Source organism: Eubalaena glacialis, chromosome 15, assembly GCF_028564815.1.
Source record: "Eubalaena glacialis isolate mEubGla1 chromosome 15, mEubGla1.1.hap2.+ XY, whole genome shotgun sequence".
In the NCBI taxonomy this organism is placed as follows: domain Eukaryota; kingdom Metazoa; phylum Chordata; class Mammalia; order Artiodactyla; family Balaenidae; genus Eubalaena; species Eubalaena glacialis.
This window is the reverse complement of record NC_083730.1, coordinates 61,944,562-61,964,380: the sequence shown is the minus strand read 5'-3', so window position 1 is coordinate 61,964,380 and position 19,819 is coordinate 61,944,562. Positions and strand designations below refer to the sequence as shown.

The 19,819-nt window shown below is 39.5% G+C and overlaps 1 protein-coding gene across 2 annotated transcripts in view; it reads right to left on the bottom strand.

Moving 5' to 3' along the window:
- The window catches only part of PTPRM (protein tyrosine phosphatase receptor type M), a 761,903-nt gene that overhangs the window by 443,681 nt on the left and 298,403 nt on the right, over positions 1–19,819 (bottom strand). For both annotated transcript variants that reach the window (XM_061169712.1, XM_061169711.1), the window contains exon 5: positions 17,381–17,496. In XM_061169712.1, coding sequence (XP_061025695.1) covers positions 17,381–17,496 — 116 coding nt within the window. The remainder of the gene's footprint in view (positions 1–17,380; positions 17,497–19,819) is intronic.

The following is a 19,819-nucleotide window of genomic DNA, read 5'->3' as shown; positions in this document are numbered from 1 at the left end:
TTTTCTTAATAAATTTTTTCTAAATAATTTTTTTCTTATTTTTAGTATAAAAAATTAATAAATCTATTTTTAAAAATTATAAAAATTTTTTTTTCTTAATAAATTTACTCTTAATAATTTTTTTTCTTATTTTTTATTATAATTGCTTTATTTTATTTTATTTTATCCTCTTTTTTTCTTTCTTTCCATTTTTTCTCCCTTTTATTCTGAGCCGTGTGGATGAAAGGCTCTTGGTGCTCCAGCCAGGCATCAGGGCTGTGCCTCTGAGGTGGGAGAGCCAACTTCAGGACACTGGTCCACAAGAGACCTCCCAGCTCCACGTAATACCAAACGGCGAAAATCTCTCACAGATCTCCATCTCAACATCAAGACCCAGCTTCACTCAACGACCAGCAAGCTACAGTGCTGGACACCCTATGCCAAACAACTAGCAAGAGAGGAACACAGCCCCATCCATTAACAGAGAGGCTGCCTAAAATCATAATAAGGCCACAGACACCCCAAAACACACCACCAGACGTGGACGAACCCACCAGAAAGACAACATCCAGCCTCATCCACCAGAACACAGGCACTAGTTCCCTCCACCAGGAAACCTACACAACCCACTGAACCAACCTTAGCCACTGGGGACAGATACCAAAAACAACGGGAACTACGAACCTGCAGCCTGTGAAAAGGAGACCCCAAACACAGTAAGATAAGCAAAATGAGAAGACAGAAAAACACACAGCAGATGAAGGAGCAGGGTCAAAACACACCAGACCTAATAAATGAAGAGGAAATAGGTAGTCTACCTGAAAAAGAATTCAGAATAATGATAGTAAGGATGATCCAAAGTCTTGGAAATAGAATAGACAAAATGCAAGAAACATTTAACAAGGATGTAGAAGAACTAAAGAGGAACCAAGAAACGATGACAAGCACAATAAATGAAATTAAAAATACTCTAGATGGGATCAATAGCAGAATAACTGAGGCAGAAGAACGGATAAGTGACCTGGAAGATAAAATGGTGGAAATAACTACTGCAGACCAGAATAAAGAAAAAAGAATGAAAAGAACTGAGGACAGTCTCAGAGACCTCTGGGACAACATTAAACGCACCAACATTCGAATTATAGGGGTCCCAGAAGAAGAAGAGAAAAAGAAAGGGACTGAGAAAATATTTGAAGAGATTATAGTTGAAAACTTCCCTAATATGGGAAAGGAAATAGTTAATCAAGTCCTGGAAGCACAGAGAGTCCCATACAGGATAAATCCAAGGAGAAACACACCAAGACACATATTAATCAAACTATCAAAAATTAAATATAAAGAAAACATATTAAAAGCAGCAAGGGAAAAACAACAGATAACACACAAGGGCATCCCCATAAGGTTAACAGCTGATCTTTCAGCAGAAACGCTGCAAGCCAGAAGGGAGTGGCAGGATATACTTAAAGTGATGAAGGAGAAAAACCTACAACCAAGATTACTCTACCCAGCAAGGATCTCATTCAGATTTGATGGAGAAATTAAAACCTTTACAGACAAGCAAAAGCTGAGAGAGTTCAGCACCACCAAACCAGCTTTACAACAAATGCTAAAGGAACTTCCCTAGGCAAGAAACACAAGAGAAGGAAAACACCTACAATAACAAACCCAAAACATTTAAGAAAATGGGAATAGGAACATACATATCGATAATTACCTTAAATGTAAATGGATTAAATGCTCCCACCAAAAGACACAGACTGGCTGAATGGATACAAAAACAAGACCCATATATATGCTGTCTACAAGAGACCCACTTCAGACCTAGAGACACATACAGACTGAAAGTGAGGGGATGGAAAAAGATATTCCATGCAAATGGAAATCAAAAGAAAGCTGGAGTAGCAATTCTCATATCAGACAAAATAGACTTTAAAATAAAGACAATTACAAGAGACAAAGACGGACACTATATAATGATCAAGGGATCGATCCAAGAGGAAGGTATAACAATTGTAAATATTTATGCACCCAACATAGGAGCACCTCAATACATAAGGCAAATACTAACAGCCATAAAAGGGGAAATCGACAGTAACACAATCATAGTAGGGGACTTTAACACCCCACTTTCACCAATGGACAGATCATCCAAAATGAAAATCAATAAGGAAACACAAGCTTTAAATGATACATTAAACAAGATGGACTTAATTGATATTTATAGGACATTCCACCCAAAAACAACAGAATACACATTTTTCTCAAGTGCTCATGGAACATTCTCCAGGATAGATCATATCTTGGGTCACAAATCAAGCCTTGGTAAATTTAAAAAAATTGAAATCGTATCAAGTATCTTTTCCGACCACAACGCTATGAGACTAGATATCAATTACAGGAAAAGATCTGTAAAAAATACAAACACATGGAGGCTACACAATACACTACTTAATAACGAAGTGATCACTGAAGAAATCAAAGGGGAAATCAAAAAATACCTAGAAACAAATGACAATGGAGACACGACGACCCAAAACCTATGGGATGCAGCAAAAGCAGTTCTAAGAGGGAAGTTTATAGCAATACAAGCCTACATCAAGAAACAGGAAACATCTCGAATAAACAACCTAACCTTGCACCTAAAGCAATTAGAGAAAGAAGAACAAAAAAACCCCAAAGCTAGCAGAAGGAAAGAAATCATAAAGATCAGATCAGAAATAAATGAAAAAGAAATGAAGGAAACAATAGCAAAAATCAATGAAACTAAAAGCTGGTTCTTTGAGAAGATAAACAAAATTGATAAACCATTAGCCAGACTCATCAAGAGAAAAAAGGAGAAGACTCAAATCAATAGAATTAGAAATGAAAAAGGAGAAGTAACCACTGACACTGCAGAAATACAAACGATCATAAGAGATTACTACAAGCAACTCTATGCTAATAAAATGGACAACCTGGAAGAAATGGACAGATTCTTAGAAATGCACAACCTGCCGAGACTGAACCAGGAAGAAATAGAAAATATGAACAGACCAATCACAAGCACTGAAATTGAAACTGTGATTAAAAATCTTCCAACACACAAAAGCCCAGGACCAGATGGCTTCACAGGCGAATTCTATCAAACATTTAGAGAAGAGCTAACACCTATCCTTCTCAAACTCTTCCAAAATATTGCAGAGGGAGGAACACTCCCCAACTCATTCTACGAGGCCACCATCACCCTGATACCAAAACCAGGCAAAGATGTCACAAAGAAAGAAAACTACAGGCCAATATCACTGATGAACATAGATGCAAAAATCCTCAACAAAATACTAGCAAACAGAATCCAACAGCACATTAAAAGGATCATACACCATGATCAAGTGGGGTTTATTCCAGGAATGCAAGGATTCTTCAATATACGCAAATCAATCAACGTGATACATCATATTAACAAATTGAAGGAGAAAAACCATATGATCATCTCAATAGATGCAGAGAAAGCTTTCGACAAAATTCAACACCCATTTATGATAAAAGTCCTGCAGAAAGTAGGCATAGAGGGAACTTTCCTCAACATAATAAAGGCCATATATGACAAACCCACAGCCAACATCATCCTCAATGGTGAAAAACTGAAACCATTCCCACTAAGATCAGGAACAAGACAAGGTTGCCCACTCTCACCACTATTATTCAACATAGTTTTGGAAGTGTTAGCCACAGCAATCAGAGACGAAAAAGAAATAAAAGGAATCCAAATCGGAAAAGAAGAAGTAAAGCTGTCACTGTTTGCAGATGACATGATACTATACATAGAGAATCCAAAAGATGCTACCAGAAAACTACTAGAGCTAATCAATGAATTTGGTAAAGTAGCAGGATACAAAATTAATGCACAGAAATCTCTTGCATTCCTGTATACTAATGATGAAAAATCTGAAAGTGAAATTAAGAAAACACTCCCGTTTACCATTGCAACAAAAAGAATAAAATACCTAGGAATAAACCTACCTAAGGAGACAAAAGACCTGTATGCAGAAAATTATAGGACACTGATGAAAGAAATTAAAGATGATACAAATAGATGGAGAGATATACCATGTTCTTGGATTGGAAGAATAAACATTGTGAAAATGACTCTGCTACCCAAAGCAATCTACAGATTCAATGCAATCCCTATCAAACTACCACTGGCATTTTTCACAGAACTAGAACAAAAAATTTCACAATTTGTATGGAAACACAAAAGACCCCGAATAGCCAAAGCAATCTTGAGAACGAAAAATGGAGCTGGAGGAATCAGGCTCCCTGACTTCAGACTATATTACAAAGCTACAGTAATCAAGACAGTTTGGTACTGGCACAAAAACAGAAATATAGATCAATGGAACAGGATAGAAAGCCCAGAGATAAGCCCACGCACATATGGTCACCTTATCTTTGATAAAGGAGGCAAGCATATACAGTGGAGAAAAGACAGCCTCTTCAATAAGTGGTGTTGGGAAAATTGGACAGGTACATGTAAAAGTATGAAATTAGAACACTCCCTAACACCATACACAAAAATAAACTCAAAATGGATTAAAGACCTAAGTGTAAGGCCAGACACTATCAAACTCTTAGAGGAAAACATAGGCAGAACACTGTATGACATAAGTCACAGCAAGATCCTTTTTGACCCAGGTCCTAGAGAAATGGAAATAAAAACACAAATAAACAAATGGGACCTAATGAAACTTAAAAGCTTTTGCACAGCAAAGGAAACCATAAACAAGACCAAAAGACAACCCTCAGAATGGGAGAAAATATTTGCAAATGAAGCAACGGACAAAGGATTAATCTCCAAGATTTACAAGCAGCTCATGCAGCTCAATAACAAAAAAACAAACAACCCAATCCAAAAATGGGCAGAAGACCTAAATAGACATTTCTCCAAAGAAGAGATACAGATTGCCAACAGACACATGAAAGAATGCTCAACATCATTAATCATTAGAGAAATGCAAATCAAAACTACAATGAGGTATCATCTCACACCGGTCAGAATGGCCATCATCAAAAAATCTAGAAACAATAAATGCTGGAGAGGGTGTGGAGAAAAGGGAACACTCTTGCACTGTTGGTGGGAATGTAAATTGATACAGCCACTATGGAGAACAGTATGGAGGTTCCTTAAAAAACTAAAAATAGAACTACCATATGACCCAGCAATCCCACTACTGGGCATATACCCTGAGAAAACCATAATTCAGAAAGAGTCATGTACCAAAATATTCATTGCAGCTCTGTTTACAATAGCCAGGACATGGAAGCAACCTAGGTGTCCATCATCGGATGAATGGATAAAGAAGATGTGGCACATATATACAATGGAATATTACTCAGCCATAAAAAGAAATGAAATGGAGGTGTTTGTAATGAGGTGGATGGAGTTAGAGTCTGTCATACAGAGTGAAGTAAGTCAGAAAGAGAAAAACAAATACAGTATGCTAACACATATATATGGAATCTAAGGGAAAAAAAAAAAAAAAAAAGAGGTCATGAAGAACCTAGTGGCAAGATGGGAATAAAGACACAGACCTACTAGAGAATGGACTTGAGGATATGGGGAGGGGGAGGGGTGAGATGTGACAGGGTGAGAGAGTGTCATGGACATATATACACTACCAAATGTAAAATAGATAACTAGTGGGAAGCAGCCGCATAGCACAGGGAGATCAGCTCGGTGCTTTGTGACCACCTAGAGGGGTGGGATAGGGAGGGTGGGAAGGAGGGAGATGCAAGAGGGAAGAGATATGGCAACATATGTATATGTGTAACTGATTCACTTTGTTGTAAAGCAGAAGCTAGCACACCATTGTAAAGCAATTATACTTCAATAAAGATGTTTAAAAAAAAAAATTAATCAAAAAAAAAAAAAAAAAAAAAAAAAAAAAAAAAAAAGAAGAACACTTTAAATGACGCTACCGTAGGGCAATAAGCAAAACTCAAAATACGGGAGGACTGTGCAGGACAAACCCACTTTCCACAACAATAACAACCTTCACAAATGGACGGAAATGAACAGGGAGCCTAAAGATAAAAAGGACTTAAGACACTCATCACCCAATTTCAAAGTGTGAACTTTACTGCAATCACAAAGCAAACAAACTGCTAAAAGAAATAAAGTTACAAGACAGCCAAGGATATATGAACACTGACTGTTTTCGCAGGGCACACACAGTGATTATTCTATTTTTTTAAAGAGCTCTTATCTTTTAGAGCAGGGGTTTGAGGCTAAGTCCATCCTGCCACCTGTTTTGTACAGCTCGCAAGCTCAGAACGTTTTTTACATTTTTTAAATGATTGAAAAAAATCAAAAGAAGAATAGTATTTTGTGACAATGAAAATGACATGAAAGTCAAATTTCAGTGTCCATACATAAAGCTGTATGGAAAACAGCCACATTCATCCATTTTTGTGTTGTCTGTGGCTGCTTTCCTGCTACAATGGCAGAGATGAAGAGCTATAACTAAGACCCTCTGCCCTACAAAATTTACTATCTGACCCTTCGCAGAAAAAGTTTGCCAACTCCTGTTTTAGAAAACATTTACAAGTTACATGATATGATGACTAAGACTGCTTCAAAAGCATCAGAGGGGGAGCAGGTGGACACACAGAGGATGTAACTGGTCACATATTGTTGGTTTTGAAGTCAGATGCTGGGTATATTGAGTCCATGACATCATTCTCTCTACCTCTGTATACATTTATAATTTCTAGAATAAAAATAAAAATAGGAGTTTGGGATGAACATATACACACTACTATCTATAAAATAGATAACCAACAAGGACTTACTGTGTAGCACAGAGAACTATATTCAATATTTAAAAAGAAAAGAAAAGAAAAAAAATAAATAAAGAAAATAATTCTAAGAAGCAATTAGAAGGAAATCTCTCGTTTTTGCATTTTTGAACGACTATTTTACCCATCATAATTTCCCCAGGAAAAATAGATGGTTTTGCTGCTGGCTTATAAATACTCCAAAGCTATAGGAATCAAAGAACCATTCTGTCCAGGTGTCATTCACCTCCTGCAAAAGCATCAAGTCACTATATGGTAAAGATCCCACCACAGTAGAAGAAAAAATGCAATTTGGGAAAGGGGAGCAATACGCCAGGGGTAGCAGTCCCAAGCTGTAGCAACATTTGAATAACTATTATAATAATCATACACCCAGACATGGAAAGTGTATACTACACAATTCTTGAATGAAAGCAACCATCAGCTTCTAAACCTTCAGGATAAACAGAAACTCCATTAGTTTGTCACTTGTCCTTTGTGCTTAGTGGACATCACTTCTTATAACAGAAAAAACATAATTTTCTTTTTTTTAAATAAATAAATTTATTTATCTATCTATCTATCTATCTTTGGCTGTGTTGGGTCCTCGTTGCTGCGCGCGGGCTTCTCATTGCGGTGGCTTCTTTTGTTGCGGAGCACAGGCTCTAGGCATCCGGGCTTCAGTAGCTGTAGCACACGGGCTCAGTAGTCGTGGCTCACGGGCTCTAGAGCGCAGGCTCAGTAGTTGTGGCGCACGGGCTTAGTTGCTCCGCGGCATGTGGGATCTTCCCGGACCAGGGCTCGAGCCTGTGTCCCCTGCATTGGCATGAGGATTCTTAACCACTGCGCTACCAGGGAAGTCCAAACATAATTTTCTTACACTTGGACATAGCCAATTCCCTTTTCTTTGAACAAAGGGAATGAAGGGTGGCTTTTTTATACATAGGAGAGATGCAGAAGAGAATAACGACCTGCTTTATGATTTCAAAGTTCATCCTCTATAGGAGCCACTTGACTGCCACCATGTGCCTGTCTCAGAGGTCTCTGGCCTTATCCCAAACTGGGTCCCTCTAGGACTACAAGCGGCATGCTTTGTTTTCCATCCCATTTCTCTGGTCCTAAAGACATTTTTGAAATCAAAAGCCATCAAAAATTGTCACGTTTCTTCCCTCTCTCTTTTCTAGGTACATAATTCCAGATTACCAGACTGAAAATCTCCTAGAACTTTCAAGGTTACCTAAAGCAGATACGTTTACCTCCTAGCTAAAACATTTTCCATGTTTTCTCTTCCCCTTGCAAAAAGAAGAGACAGAAGAGGAAAAAACCAGAGATTCTAACAGTGTCCAAACTCTCCAGGACCCTCACCCCAAGGCCTGGATCACTAACAGGAGACAGAAGAGACAGTGTTTAGTATTCTCAGCCCTCAACCACGGGAATTCCAGAGCAGGGCTTTCTCCACCTTCCCTTCTTGTGACACAGCTGCGGAGTCTTGGAAGCAAGAGAAACAAATGAACCTTTTGATGAATATGAGAAAAGAAACAGAACAAATGCTTTTACAGGAAGTGTGGTTGTTGGGTCCAAAGCAAGCAGTCCTTAAGGCTAGTAGTTGATGCCTTTCTCTTCTGTCCTCCAAAATGAACCATCCTGACCTGCAGTTTTCACAGTACAATTTCACATCCTGGCCCAGAGGTCTTCAGATTGCAGCGGAGGAGAACGGTCCAGCTGCTCCTGGTGCATCCTCCTCAAAGCACCAGCTGTTTACACCTTTTTTTGACTGAGACAGGTAATATCACAGAGTAAAATTCATTAATTAATTTCTCTCAGAATCCCCTTAGATATGTCCTACTCTTTCATCCATGTAAAATAAATCTTTAACTTTAAATGAAGGTAATCCAAAATCATATAAGTTAAAAGATATGGTGTATGCTTTCAAGGCTGCTGGTGGTTTCAGGCTGAATGTTCAATAGTATATCATATATGTGGATATTTAACTGACTAAATAATGGATGTGATTTCAACCACTCAAAATTTTAAGGAGCCAGTGGTTCCTATAGCAACTGAAGATAGTCCTCTTTGTGTCTTCCTGGTATTTTCTTTTTAAAATTTATTTATTTTATTTACATTTATTTTTGGCTGCATTGGGTCTTCGTTGCTGTGCACGGGCTTTCTCTAGTTGTGGCGAGCAGGGGCTACTCTTTGTTGCGGTGCACGGGCTTCTCATTGTGGTGGCTTCTTTTGTTGTGGAGCATAGGCTCTGGGTGCGTGGGCTTCAGTCGTTGTGGCACACGGGCTCAGTAGTTGTGGCTCACAGGCTCAGTAGTTGTGGCACACAGGCTTAGTTGTTCCACAGTATGTGGGATCTTCCTGGACCAGGGCTCGAACCCGTGTCCCCAGAATTGGCAGGCGGATTCTTAACCGCTGTGCCACCAGGGAAGCCCCTGGTATTTTCTATGACAGTAAGTGATGTTAAATTTATGCTTTGAAATATAGGGTCTAAAAACACCCATGTTAGGCTTGATAAAGGAGCCATAATTTTACTCCTTTTCAAATCATTTTATGGCTTTTATGTATAATTACAAAATGGTTCTGATATACAGCTGTGATGTTTTTCCCACAGAATCTGTAAAGGAAACTAAAAACCACCAAGAAAGGTTGACCAAATATACACATTCCATAACACAGAAGCCAAGGCAATAGTACACACACATGAATAAAATTTTCATTTTAAATGTCAATAAAAGGTATCACTTAAATTACTATATGATGTTTATGAATCCATGAAGAAATGTTTGGGTTTTTGTGCTATGCAAGAGGCATTACAGTTAAGGACATAGAGTCTAGACTTAGATGGCTTGGTTCAAAACCCAGACCTTGTTACTAGCAACGTGCAAATGGAAAAATCACTGAAACTTCCTGAGGCCCATTTTCTTCTTCCATAAATGGGCACATAAAAGAGTTCCCCTTGGGATCAGTTAAGGGAAAAAATGGCTAAACACACCCTAGCAGAGTACTCAGCAAACAGTGGGACTCAGCAAAAGGAGTTATAATTATTTTATTTCAAACACATCTGTTGAAGCTAGTAATGTAAATATTATAAATACAATGTACATATTCATTCACGAACCAAATTATACAGGTCAGAGGAGCTATGAGAATCATTTTAAGTTACCAAAATCTCAGGATTTTCCTTTTTTTCTCAAAAAGGTCTAAAATTATCTGAGCTCAGAAAAGCAATGTGAGAAACTTATTAGACTGGTGGAAATGCCTTTTTCACCATTGTATAGGTCATACCCAGTTAAGAGGAATGATATAGCAAACTCTCAGTAGAAAACAATACCGCTAGGCCAGTAACTAAAAAAAGAAAATTAATCCCAAGCGAATATTATTTTTCAAAGAGCAAGCTTCCCAAATTAAAAGCTCATATTGAATTATATTCCATACCAAAAAAATGAGTGGGTGGGGTTATTCATCAATTACTATGACACAGGTCTGCTGTCATGGTGAGAACTCAAGAGGACCAGCTTTATTAGACCTATATTTCTATTACCATTTACTGAGGTCCAATGGCAAGAAATTGTTTTTGAAGGGGGAATTAAAGAACAAAAATTTACAATAGAGAACTAAAAAAGCCTAGGGAAAGGTTACAAGAAATGAAGGAAAAGTGATGATGTATTGATCACATTTTCTTCTAAAATTATTCAAACTCTGCATGATACTTGCTGTATGTTCTGAAACAGCAGAAAAGACACGACCAGATTCTATCCATCCCTCTTCTCATCAAAGACCATTCCTCTGAAGATGAACCATAGACCTAAAATAAGCATTCCAAAAAGACAGAGTTTGTGCCTGTTTTCCTGGTCCAACTATGCACCTTTGGGACTCACCTGCAGGAGACACCTGGTCGTTCAGGCATCTGTAAGCCAAGAGCCATGAGCAGGTTTACTGAAGATTTGTTATGTGACAGGTACCCTTCTAGGTGCTGGATTGCACCAGTGTTTTTAAGAGTGTACTTCAGAGTAATGCCATCTGATTTCCTTTTCTATTTCTGTGAATTGATGCACGCTATGAAGTCATTTTAAAATGCTATTCTGGTACCTTACTTCAAATAAACACCAAGGGATGTTTGCTAAAAGAAAACAACTCAAATTATATTGTGCTATAATGGTTCCAAAGTTAATGCAGATATTTTCATAGTAAATTTGAGAATATTTGGTTAAAAGGCTAATATTTGAAATACAAGGTCACTCAGTGAAGAAAAATGTCCAAGTGACAAAATTTACTAATTTATAAATAAGCAAAAATATTTGTACATATAATTGACTTTCACTAGCAGAATGGAATTATCTATAATAAATATAATAATTGGATAGATGACTGTGTTAAAGTTCTCTACCTCTTCTGAGCTGGTTTTCTCATTAATAAAATGAGGAATTTAATTTGAAGATTGTTCCAAATTCAGAAGTTACATAATTTTGTGATTCTAAAAAGTGAGCCATTTAAAAATGATGGGGCCTCTAAGATCTGTTGAGAGAAAAATGATTTTCCAGCTTTCCTTCACCAGCTTCTATTCACCCAACATGCACGTGTCAATCCCGGGTTTTATCAAAGCCTCCGACCGTCTACCTTTGAAAAGGCATCTCCACTGCCTCCTTGCTTTCTGCCATTTGTCCTGGGGGCCGAAGCGTCTTCATTTCCACCCACTTCTGAGTTTGATGTGGTAGCTGAGTGCTGTAGATTAAATGTTTGCATCCCCACCAAATTCATATGATGAGACCTGCTCCCCAATGTGACTGTTCTGAGGTGGGGCTTTTGGAAGGTAATTAGGTTTAGATGAGGTCGTGAGAGTGGAGCCCCCATGGCGGGATTAGGGCCCTTATAAGGGGATGAAGAGCCCAGAGGATGCAAGTGACGATGCAGCAAGAGGATGGCAGTGTGCAAACCGGGAGCTGGTCCTCTCCAAGAACATGCACGCTGGCCCCTGATCTTAGACTGCCAGCCTCCAGAACTGTGAGAAATAAATATTTGTTGTTTAAGCCCCTCAGTCTATGGCATTTTTGTTACAGTGGCCCGAGCTGACTAAGATATGGAGTAAAAAGAGTAAGGAATTGGACTTCCTGGTGGTGCAGTGGTTGAGAATCCACCTGCTGATGCACAGGACACGGGTTCGAGCCCTGGTCTGGGAAGATCCCACATGCCGTGGAGCAACTAAGCCCATGAGCCACAACTACTGAGCCTGTGTTCTAGAGCCCGTGAGCCACAACTACTGAAGCCCGTGTGCCACAACTACTGAAGCCCGCGCGCCTAGAGCCCGTGCTCCACAACAAGAGAAGCCACCGCAATGAGAAGCCCACACACCACAACGAAGAACAGCCCCCGCTCGCTGCAACTAGAGAAAGCCTGTGCGCAGCAACGAAGACCCAACGCAGCCAAAAATAAATAAATAAATAAGTAAATTTTATTTTAAAAAGAAGAAAAGAGTAAGGAATGGAAGAGCCTCTACAATGTATCAAAAATGAATTAAAGGGCAGAAATTACAAAAGTGCCCCAAACTGGACCAGATGCAGAAGAGGGCGAAGTGGGCTGTATTCCCTGGAAAAGAATGTGCACACACCATCTTCAGATTTACCAGTGTCAATATCAGCTTTGGTGATTCATTGAAAAGCTGAAAGAGGCATTATAAATATTAATTCCCAAGAGAAACAAGCCTACGGCAGAAAATAAAATTTTAAATACTTCAGAAAGAACAATAGTAATTGTAATACAATAGTATGTGGCTTAAAGGTCAATGACTGTATAAAAATGTGTAACTCAGAAACTGCCCATCAGCAAATAACATTTAAGTATAAAAAAAGAACATCTAAAATTCTATTTTCTCTTCTCAGTATCTTAAATATAAACATACTCTAAGATATTTCAAAATGTAGGCTCCACAGTGACCAGAAAGTTGATTAATACCAAGAAATACATGGTCCTGTTTTGGGTGCTTGAATTGTTTTACGAACACATTTCATTTGAGTGTCTCCCATGGTTACAGCCCAGTTGGACGCAAAGATCACCATATCTGATAGCACGTAGCAAGTATCCTCAGCAGATTCAATGCACATCAGTTTTTTACTACATAAAAATAGTTTGATAGATGCTGTCTTCCTCCTGCACACTGTCTGGAAGGTCTTTTACGTACTTTGCAGCTACAATAATGGAGGTTCATGAGCTGTGTTTTATTTCCTTGTTCTGTATTCTAGAAAGACCGATTCCATGTTGACAATAACCTGTGTGGCCCATGGATGAGATGGAGAAAATGGAAGCAGATGGGACACATCTGCTAACCATAAACATTCCTTCATTAGTGTCATCCTCAGATTTATGTGTGTTATGTGTTTGTGAAAGACTCTGACATTGATCATATTTAATCTATATTTTTAAACAATCAAACCACTGGCCATTTTTCATAGACGTGGATCAAGATGTACATGTAATACAGATGGACTTTTTTTTTTTTTTTTTGTCAAGCTGCCTCCTGGATGTAAATTACGTAATGTCAGTTACATCCAAATCCTTCTAACAAAGTAGTAAGTGCATATTACCTATTCACCTAGCTCAGGATAGGAGAAGTCAGCACAGCAGAGTGGAATTAATCAGTGGTGAAGTAAAAGTGAAAAAACAGGGGTGTGCTATTCCCAGCTATGCCATTTACCTTTTTGAACCTCGCCAATCCTGCACCTCAAAAGCCTCATCTGTAAAAAAGAAGTACAAATGCTTCCCTGGTGGCGCAGTGGTTGAGAGTCTGCCTGCCAATGCAGGGGACACGGGTTCGAGCCCTGGTCCGGGAAGATCCCACATGCTGTGGAACAACTAGGCCCGTGAGCCACAACTACTGAGCCTGCGCGTCTGGAGCCTGTGCTCCGCAACAAGAGAGGCCGCGATAGTGAGAGGCCCGCACACCACGATGAAGGGTGGCTCCCACTTGCCGCAACTAGAGAAAGCCCTCGCACAGAAACAGAGACCCAACACAGCCATAAATAAATAAATAAATAAATAAATAAATAAATAAAAATTAAAAAAAAAAAAAAGAAGTACAAAACCATGGGCTACACCATGAAACTCCACAAAGTACTTACAGTAGGACTCAAAAGATTGTAATGCAAATGATTGTAAATGATCACACTTCACAGTATCAATGTTCCCCCAATAAAGGATGTATTATTTATTTCTAAATCTTGACTTCCTATCGGGAAGATTCAAATGATAGAAAAACCTAAACATTTTTTTCATTCAGTTTTCTGCCTGAATCTTAGAATTATTTTGAGGATCCAAGGGAGTTCAGATGCAGGAAAGCATTTTTGAAAGTGTTAGAACATTCAGGTAGGAAGGAAGAAAAGTCCGTATTCATACCTCCAAGACCAGAGAGGCCTGGTCTAGTTTTCCAGGTCTGCTTCTCCGCACAACTTGTAAAGAATTGCTTGAAGCAAAGGGCCAGGGCACAGGCACGAGAGCAGGAGGGCTCTGTGAAACCATCCCCTGCCACAAATCCCGATGGCTGCTGGAAACCATCTCACACAACACAGGTTAACAGAAGCCATCCTTGCAAGCGAAAGACGCTTGTCTTATTTCATCAGCTGCTAACGAAATAAACATCTCCCCCCAAAATGCCTATCCAAACAGAGAAATAAATTATTGAACACTAAAACTATTCTAACATCACAAAGACTCACAAACCACATAGCAGGCTGAGTCCAAGACAAACTCGGTGTCACTTAGAATTTCAAACTCATCCCAGTTCTGTCTTACCCTCATTCCCTTCTTGACATGACCCTTCTTAAAGCTGCAGGACAATATGCAGTCATTGATGATAAGAAGGGCAAGAGAAGACAGGGTAATTGGCAAAGAGAGGCATTAATGGATTGATTGGGAAACGATTTATCAACACTATGATTAAATTTAATAGAATGAAACAAGACAGACCTGGTAGGTGGGAAACTTATCATGAGAGTCAGATCGAGGCTACCCCAGATCAATTAAATCAGAATCCGGTGTAGACCACCCTTTTTTTTAACTCTCCATGTGATTCTATAGTGGAATCAGGAATGGGAATTCTGCATTTAGACCTAATGCAGAATCTAATTCTGCAATTAGACCCTTTTTGCAAACTGGTAGCTAGCTTTCTCCCTACAGCATGATGGATTCTCTAAAACAAAGTCTCCCACTTCCTAAGAGGAAGGAGTTAAAGATCCCAACCCCAAGGAAGTGCTCAAGTGTAAGCAGGACCCTCCCAAGGCCAGGATATTTACAAAAACGAAAAAGGAAACTGTATTTTCAACTTGCCTGTAAGTTCCTGGGAATGTCTAAGACTGTTGAGACAAAAGCTTAGACTTTTTGTTGTAGTCTCTCAAATAACATTAAAACAAATATCAGGGACAAAAAAATGCTTTCCATGAAAAATTAAGATTTCTGGAGATAAATCAAAGATGACGAGGGTAGTTTCATTTTTTCATTATTTATTTTTAAAAATTTTGGGGGGGTATTTTCATTTTTAAAAGGAAGGTAAGGCATTGTGAAAAATGCCAATTAAAAACGTCTGTCTCATCAATTACCATACATACATACGTAGCCAAACTTGATCAAATTTAATACGAAACAACCACTAACTAAAAAAAGAATTCTCAAGCTCTAACATCAAGAAGCTAAAATAACTGGGACGTGGGATAAAAAAAAATTTGAATACCAAAGACCAGGGTCAAGCACATTTTTCACATGCTGCAAAAAGCTCTTAAAGTAGTGATTACAAAATTTTTAGAGCAAAGGAAACAGTAAAGATGAATTTAGACCTAGGGATTGTCATACTGATTGAAGTAAGTCAGAGGGAGAAAGACAAACATCATATGATATCGCTAATACGTGGAATCTAAAAAAATTGTACAAATGAACTTATTTACAAAACAGAAGTAGAGTTGTAGCTGTAGAAATCTTACGGTTACCAAGGGGAAAATGGGGGGGAGGGATAAACTGGGAGATTGGGATTGATATATACACACTACTATATATAAAATAGATAACCAACGAGGATCTACTGTATAGCACAGGGAACTCTACTCAATACTCTGTAATGACCTATATGGGAAAAGAATCTAAAAAAGAGTGGATATATGTATATGAATAACTGAATCACTCTGCTGTACAACTGAAACTAACATAACATTGTAAATCAACTATACACCAATACAAACTAATTAAAAAAATAAAAGCATTTGGAAAAACAGAAAAAAAAGATGAATTTGGTACATACCATTTCAGTCCTCTGCACACATTCCTCTCTCCCGGCCTGGGGACTCTCTCATGGGGACAGTAGGATATGAGAAATGAGAGTGACATCAGGGTAGAAGGTGGAGGGTTGTGTGCAGAGGACCCCAAAGCATTTAAGAAGCCTCCTTCAGAATGTATTCCCCATTTGTCAACACATTGCGGAGTAATCTTGGGATAGCACATTTGGCTGTTTTTCATTTCCCCCAGAAATGGAGGAAGAAAAAAAGTGACCACTGACTTCAGCTGTGACGATTAAAAGGAATACGGGATTTAAAAATAATAGAGTGTCAGGCAAATGTGACACATGACACTTGTTACTACACGGCAGGAGGAGACACATGATAGGTGGAGAGTGACATATACCAAGGAAAATTCGGCACGCATGGAACAGGAGCCCAAGTAGAACGGAATGGATGCAGAGAAGGGTTAGAACATAACGCAGCTCAGTCACAAACTAAAATAATAACCAACCAAACCAAAATAAAACTCACAATAGAATCTGTAAGGGAAGGGGGGTAAAATCAACACGAGTCAAGGTGGAGGACAAGCAGCCTATAGATCAATGCGCAACAAGAAGCAATAAGAATAAAATTGGAGAATTCTATGGGGGAAACCAAACCCAGAGTCTAAAGAAGTGGGGGGCATGCTGGTTAGGGGGGACAGGTCATGTACTCCCGCTCATTTGGTCAGAATTCCTGAAACCCTTGATCTGTCCATGAAACTGTTGGCCATGCAAAATACAGATGGAGTTTGAAAGACAATAAAACGAGACACACAAGTTATGATGACCCTAAAAAAAGTCTGCTTAAATGCTCAAAGGTAAAAGGCGTGCTATTAATTTATAAGTTTAGGCTTATTGCTGCGGAAATGAAAATTACAAAAAGGCCTATAAACTTGTGTGTGTGTGTGTGTGTGTGTGCACATGCGTGTGTGATTCTCTGGGTTTTTCTCCAGAGGAAGAGTGGGGGAAAGGTACTGTATTTTGGACTCCAACATACTGCTCCAAAAGTAATTTGGTAACCAGATCTTCCAAATGAGATGGCTAAGCAGAAGCAAAGGGAAAAACCAGAAATTCACAACAGGGTTTGTGAAAAACAACGCTGAGCTTGTCTAGAACTCTTTGTAATCTGGCTACTTACTGCGGAAGAAGGAAAAGAACTGGGGAAACTGCTCAGAGCATCCATCTCCCGTAGGGGCCTGACACTGACCTGACCTCTGGGGCCCTCCCCAGGGGACACGCACTCTGCCCGCTGGACTCTCTCTGAACCATGAAAGTGAGTTACCGTACCTGTAACCAGAGCCTGTCGCCGGCCACAGTCCTGCCGATGGCACTGCACTGGAAGGCAGCAAACTGGCCCGCGTTGACCTCCACATTTTGAATCCGCAGGAAGTGAGGCGTTCTGGCTGCACAAAGAGAAAGAATTAAACAGGTTAACAGTGGAGATCTGAACTCATAGGTGTCTTTTTGAATCTCTCTGCAATTTCCGGACTTTCCCTTTTGTTTACCTTTGAAGGAAAGAATGCCTTTGCTTCTAAGAGCTTTAAAGATTTCATTAGGATTGTAAAAGAGATTCTGGAAGGCTCTGGTGTGTTCTGCAACAGCCGGGCATTCTGGGATAGAACCAGGCCGAAAGAAGATACTTTATTGTCCCTGCTGTGCAAATAATCATAGCTCAGCAGCCTTCTTGTAATAACAGACCTGTATTAATAAAGATTATACTGAGGCCTAATTGATGTTGTGAACAAAAACATATTAGATATTTATACTAGCAACATGAAAAGAACAGTCAGAAGTGAAATGCTGCTGCCAAGGAAACTCTGTAAGCCAAGTACAGAGCTGTAAGTAATATATATTTTAATACAACTCATTGGTATGCAGCATTACTCGTGTAATATTTCCCAGCTACCAAAAATACTATCCCTACAGACAGATTCTGTGAAATTACGTTGGGACTGCTATGGCACTGCGGTGTTGGCTGATCCTGATTTCCAATTCGAGAAGAAAGAATGATTCCAACTGCTAAACAGCATTAAGTCTCACAACATACATCGTCCATAGGGGACAGCTGTTTAAATAAAGGATCACTCTGTCTGACCTGAGAAGCACAGACCCATTTCCACAGCACACTGAAAATGCGTGTCAGGACCTGGAGTGACAGGTCAGGAATGAAATTTTATGATAACTTCTACTTTTAGGACAACATTCTCTTATCAAAACAAGGACAGAGAGAGAGAGCAGCAAGAGGTGGGGTGGGGGGAGGTGAGGGAGTAGAAGAGAAGAAAATAGGATGCCAGTGTTTTCTGGGAGGGATGGATAAACCTGGATGACAGCTAGAAGGCATTCGTTATGCCTTGTCAGCCTCCCCGCAGTGCCAACGTGTCTCTGGACCACATCTAGATACTTTCAAAGAATGGTACCCCACTCCTGGGCACCCAAAGATGATAAACACGCACTAACGTGAGCCTGTAAAAAACGTAATTAGGAGTGGAAATGAATTACTATCCAAGAACAAAGAAAAATGCATTTTAATATCAGTAACACAGAGGAAACCCCCATTACTAATTTGGAGGCCACCAATAACTCAGACAATGCATTCATGATGCCTGGCATGCAAAATGTCCTAAGTAACTTCTAAAAAACCAGTATAACTCTGGGTCATTGGTTCTAATACTATTATGTTAACTTAAAACCCTGTAAACTATTTCTCACTAACTTAATCAAATTCCCCTTGGTCAAGAGTAACAGGATTCTATGGTTTTAAAGATCTGTGTAAAAAGTCCCTGCATCAAATTTCTCTTCTACGCACTGTTCCCAAGAAGCTAGAAGACCCACTGCTTTTAGAAAATGGAAAAAGGTAACATTCTTTTTGAGCATTTCAGGGGCCAGAAACTTTTCCATTGATGACTCACCCATGTTCTGTGAGGAAGGTATTTTTTCCATTTTACTTGTGGGTACTTGGCTACTAAGCGTCAGAAGCAGAGTGGAAACTTTGGTCTAGCCAGTTCCAAAGCTCAGGCTCTGCCCATCAGGCCACACTGCCTCGGCGAGCCTTGCAGCCCGGTGTCTGCCTTTCCCGTGCTCTCATCCCACCAGGTATGGCTCCCAGTCTGACTGCTGGAATTCCAGCTACTTTCAAGGACCTTCTCCAATGCTTTTCCTTCCACAAAGCTTCCATGGATTCCCTTAGCTTGCTGTTAGACCCTTGAGATATCACATGTTCTCCATCAGGACGTCTCACTGATGTTACCCTCTCCTGTCCATCTCGTGGCCTCCTAACTCTGCTTGCCTCTGGCTGCAGGTCACTATAACACAGTGGGTCTCTAACACAGAGTGTTGGGTGTGTAGCCATCTTCCATGACAACTTGGGTTAAGGGGGTGTTATACCTGCGGCTGCTGGTCTGCAGTGTCACCGCACGTGGTTAAGCGCAGGGTCAGTTCGGAGCCTATGCTGAAGGGCTGTTAATTATTTTGAGCATCACCCCTGGTGTATCCTCCCATAGTTAGCATTGTTAAAATACGTTTGACACAAATTGCTGAACTGCTTTCCTTAGTGCATATAACAATTGGCATTTCTACCAGCAGAGTAGAAGAGTACTCCTTTTACCACCCCCTCAAAAATGCTAAGTGTTAATTTCTGTAATCTTTCTGGAGAATCTGGTTAAATATGTGTGCTCCGCTTCATCAGCTTACTTAACAATAATAAATAACGGGCATATCAGAATTGTC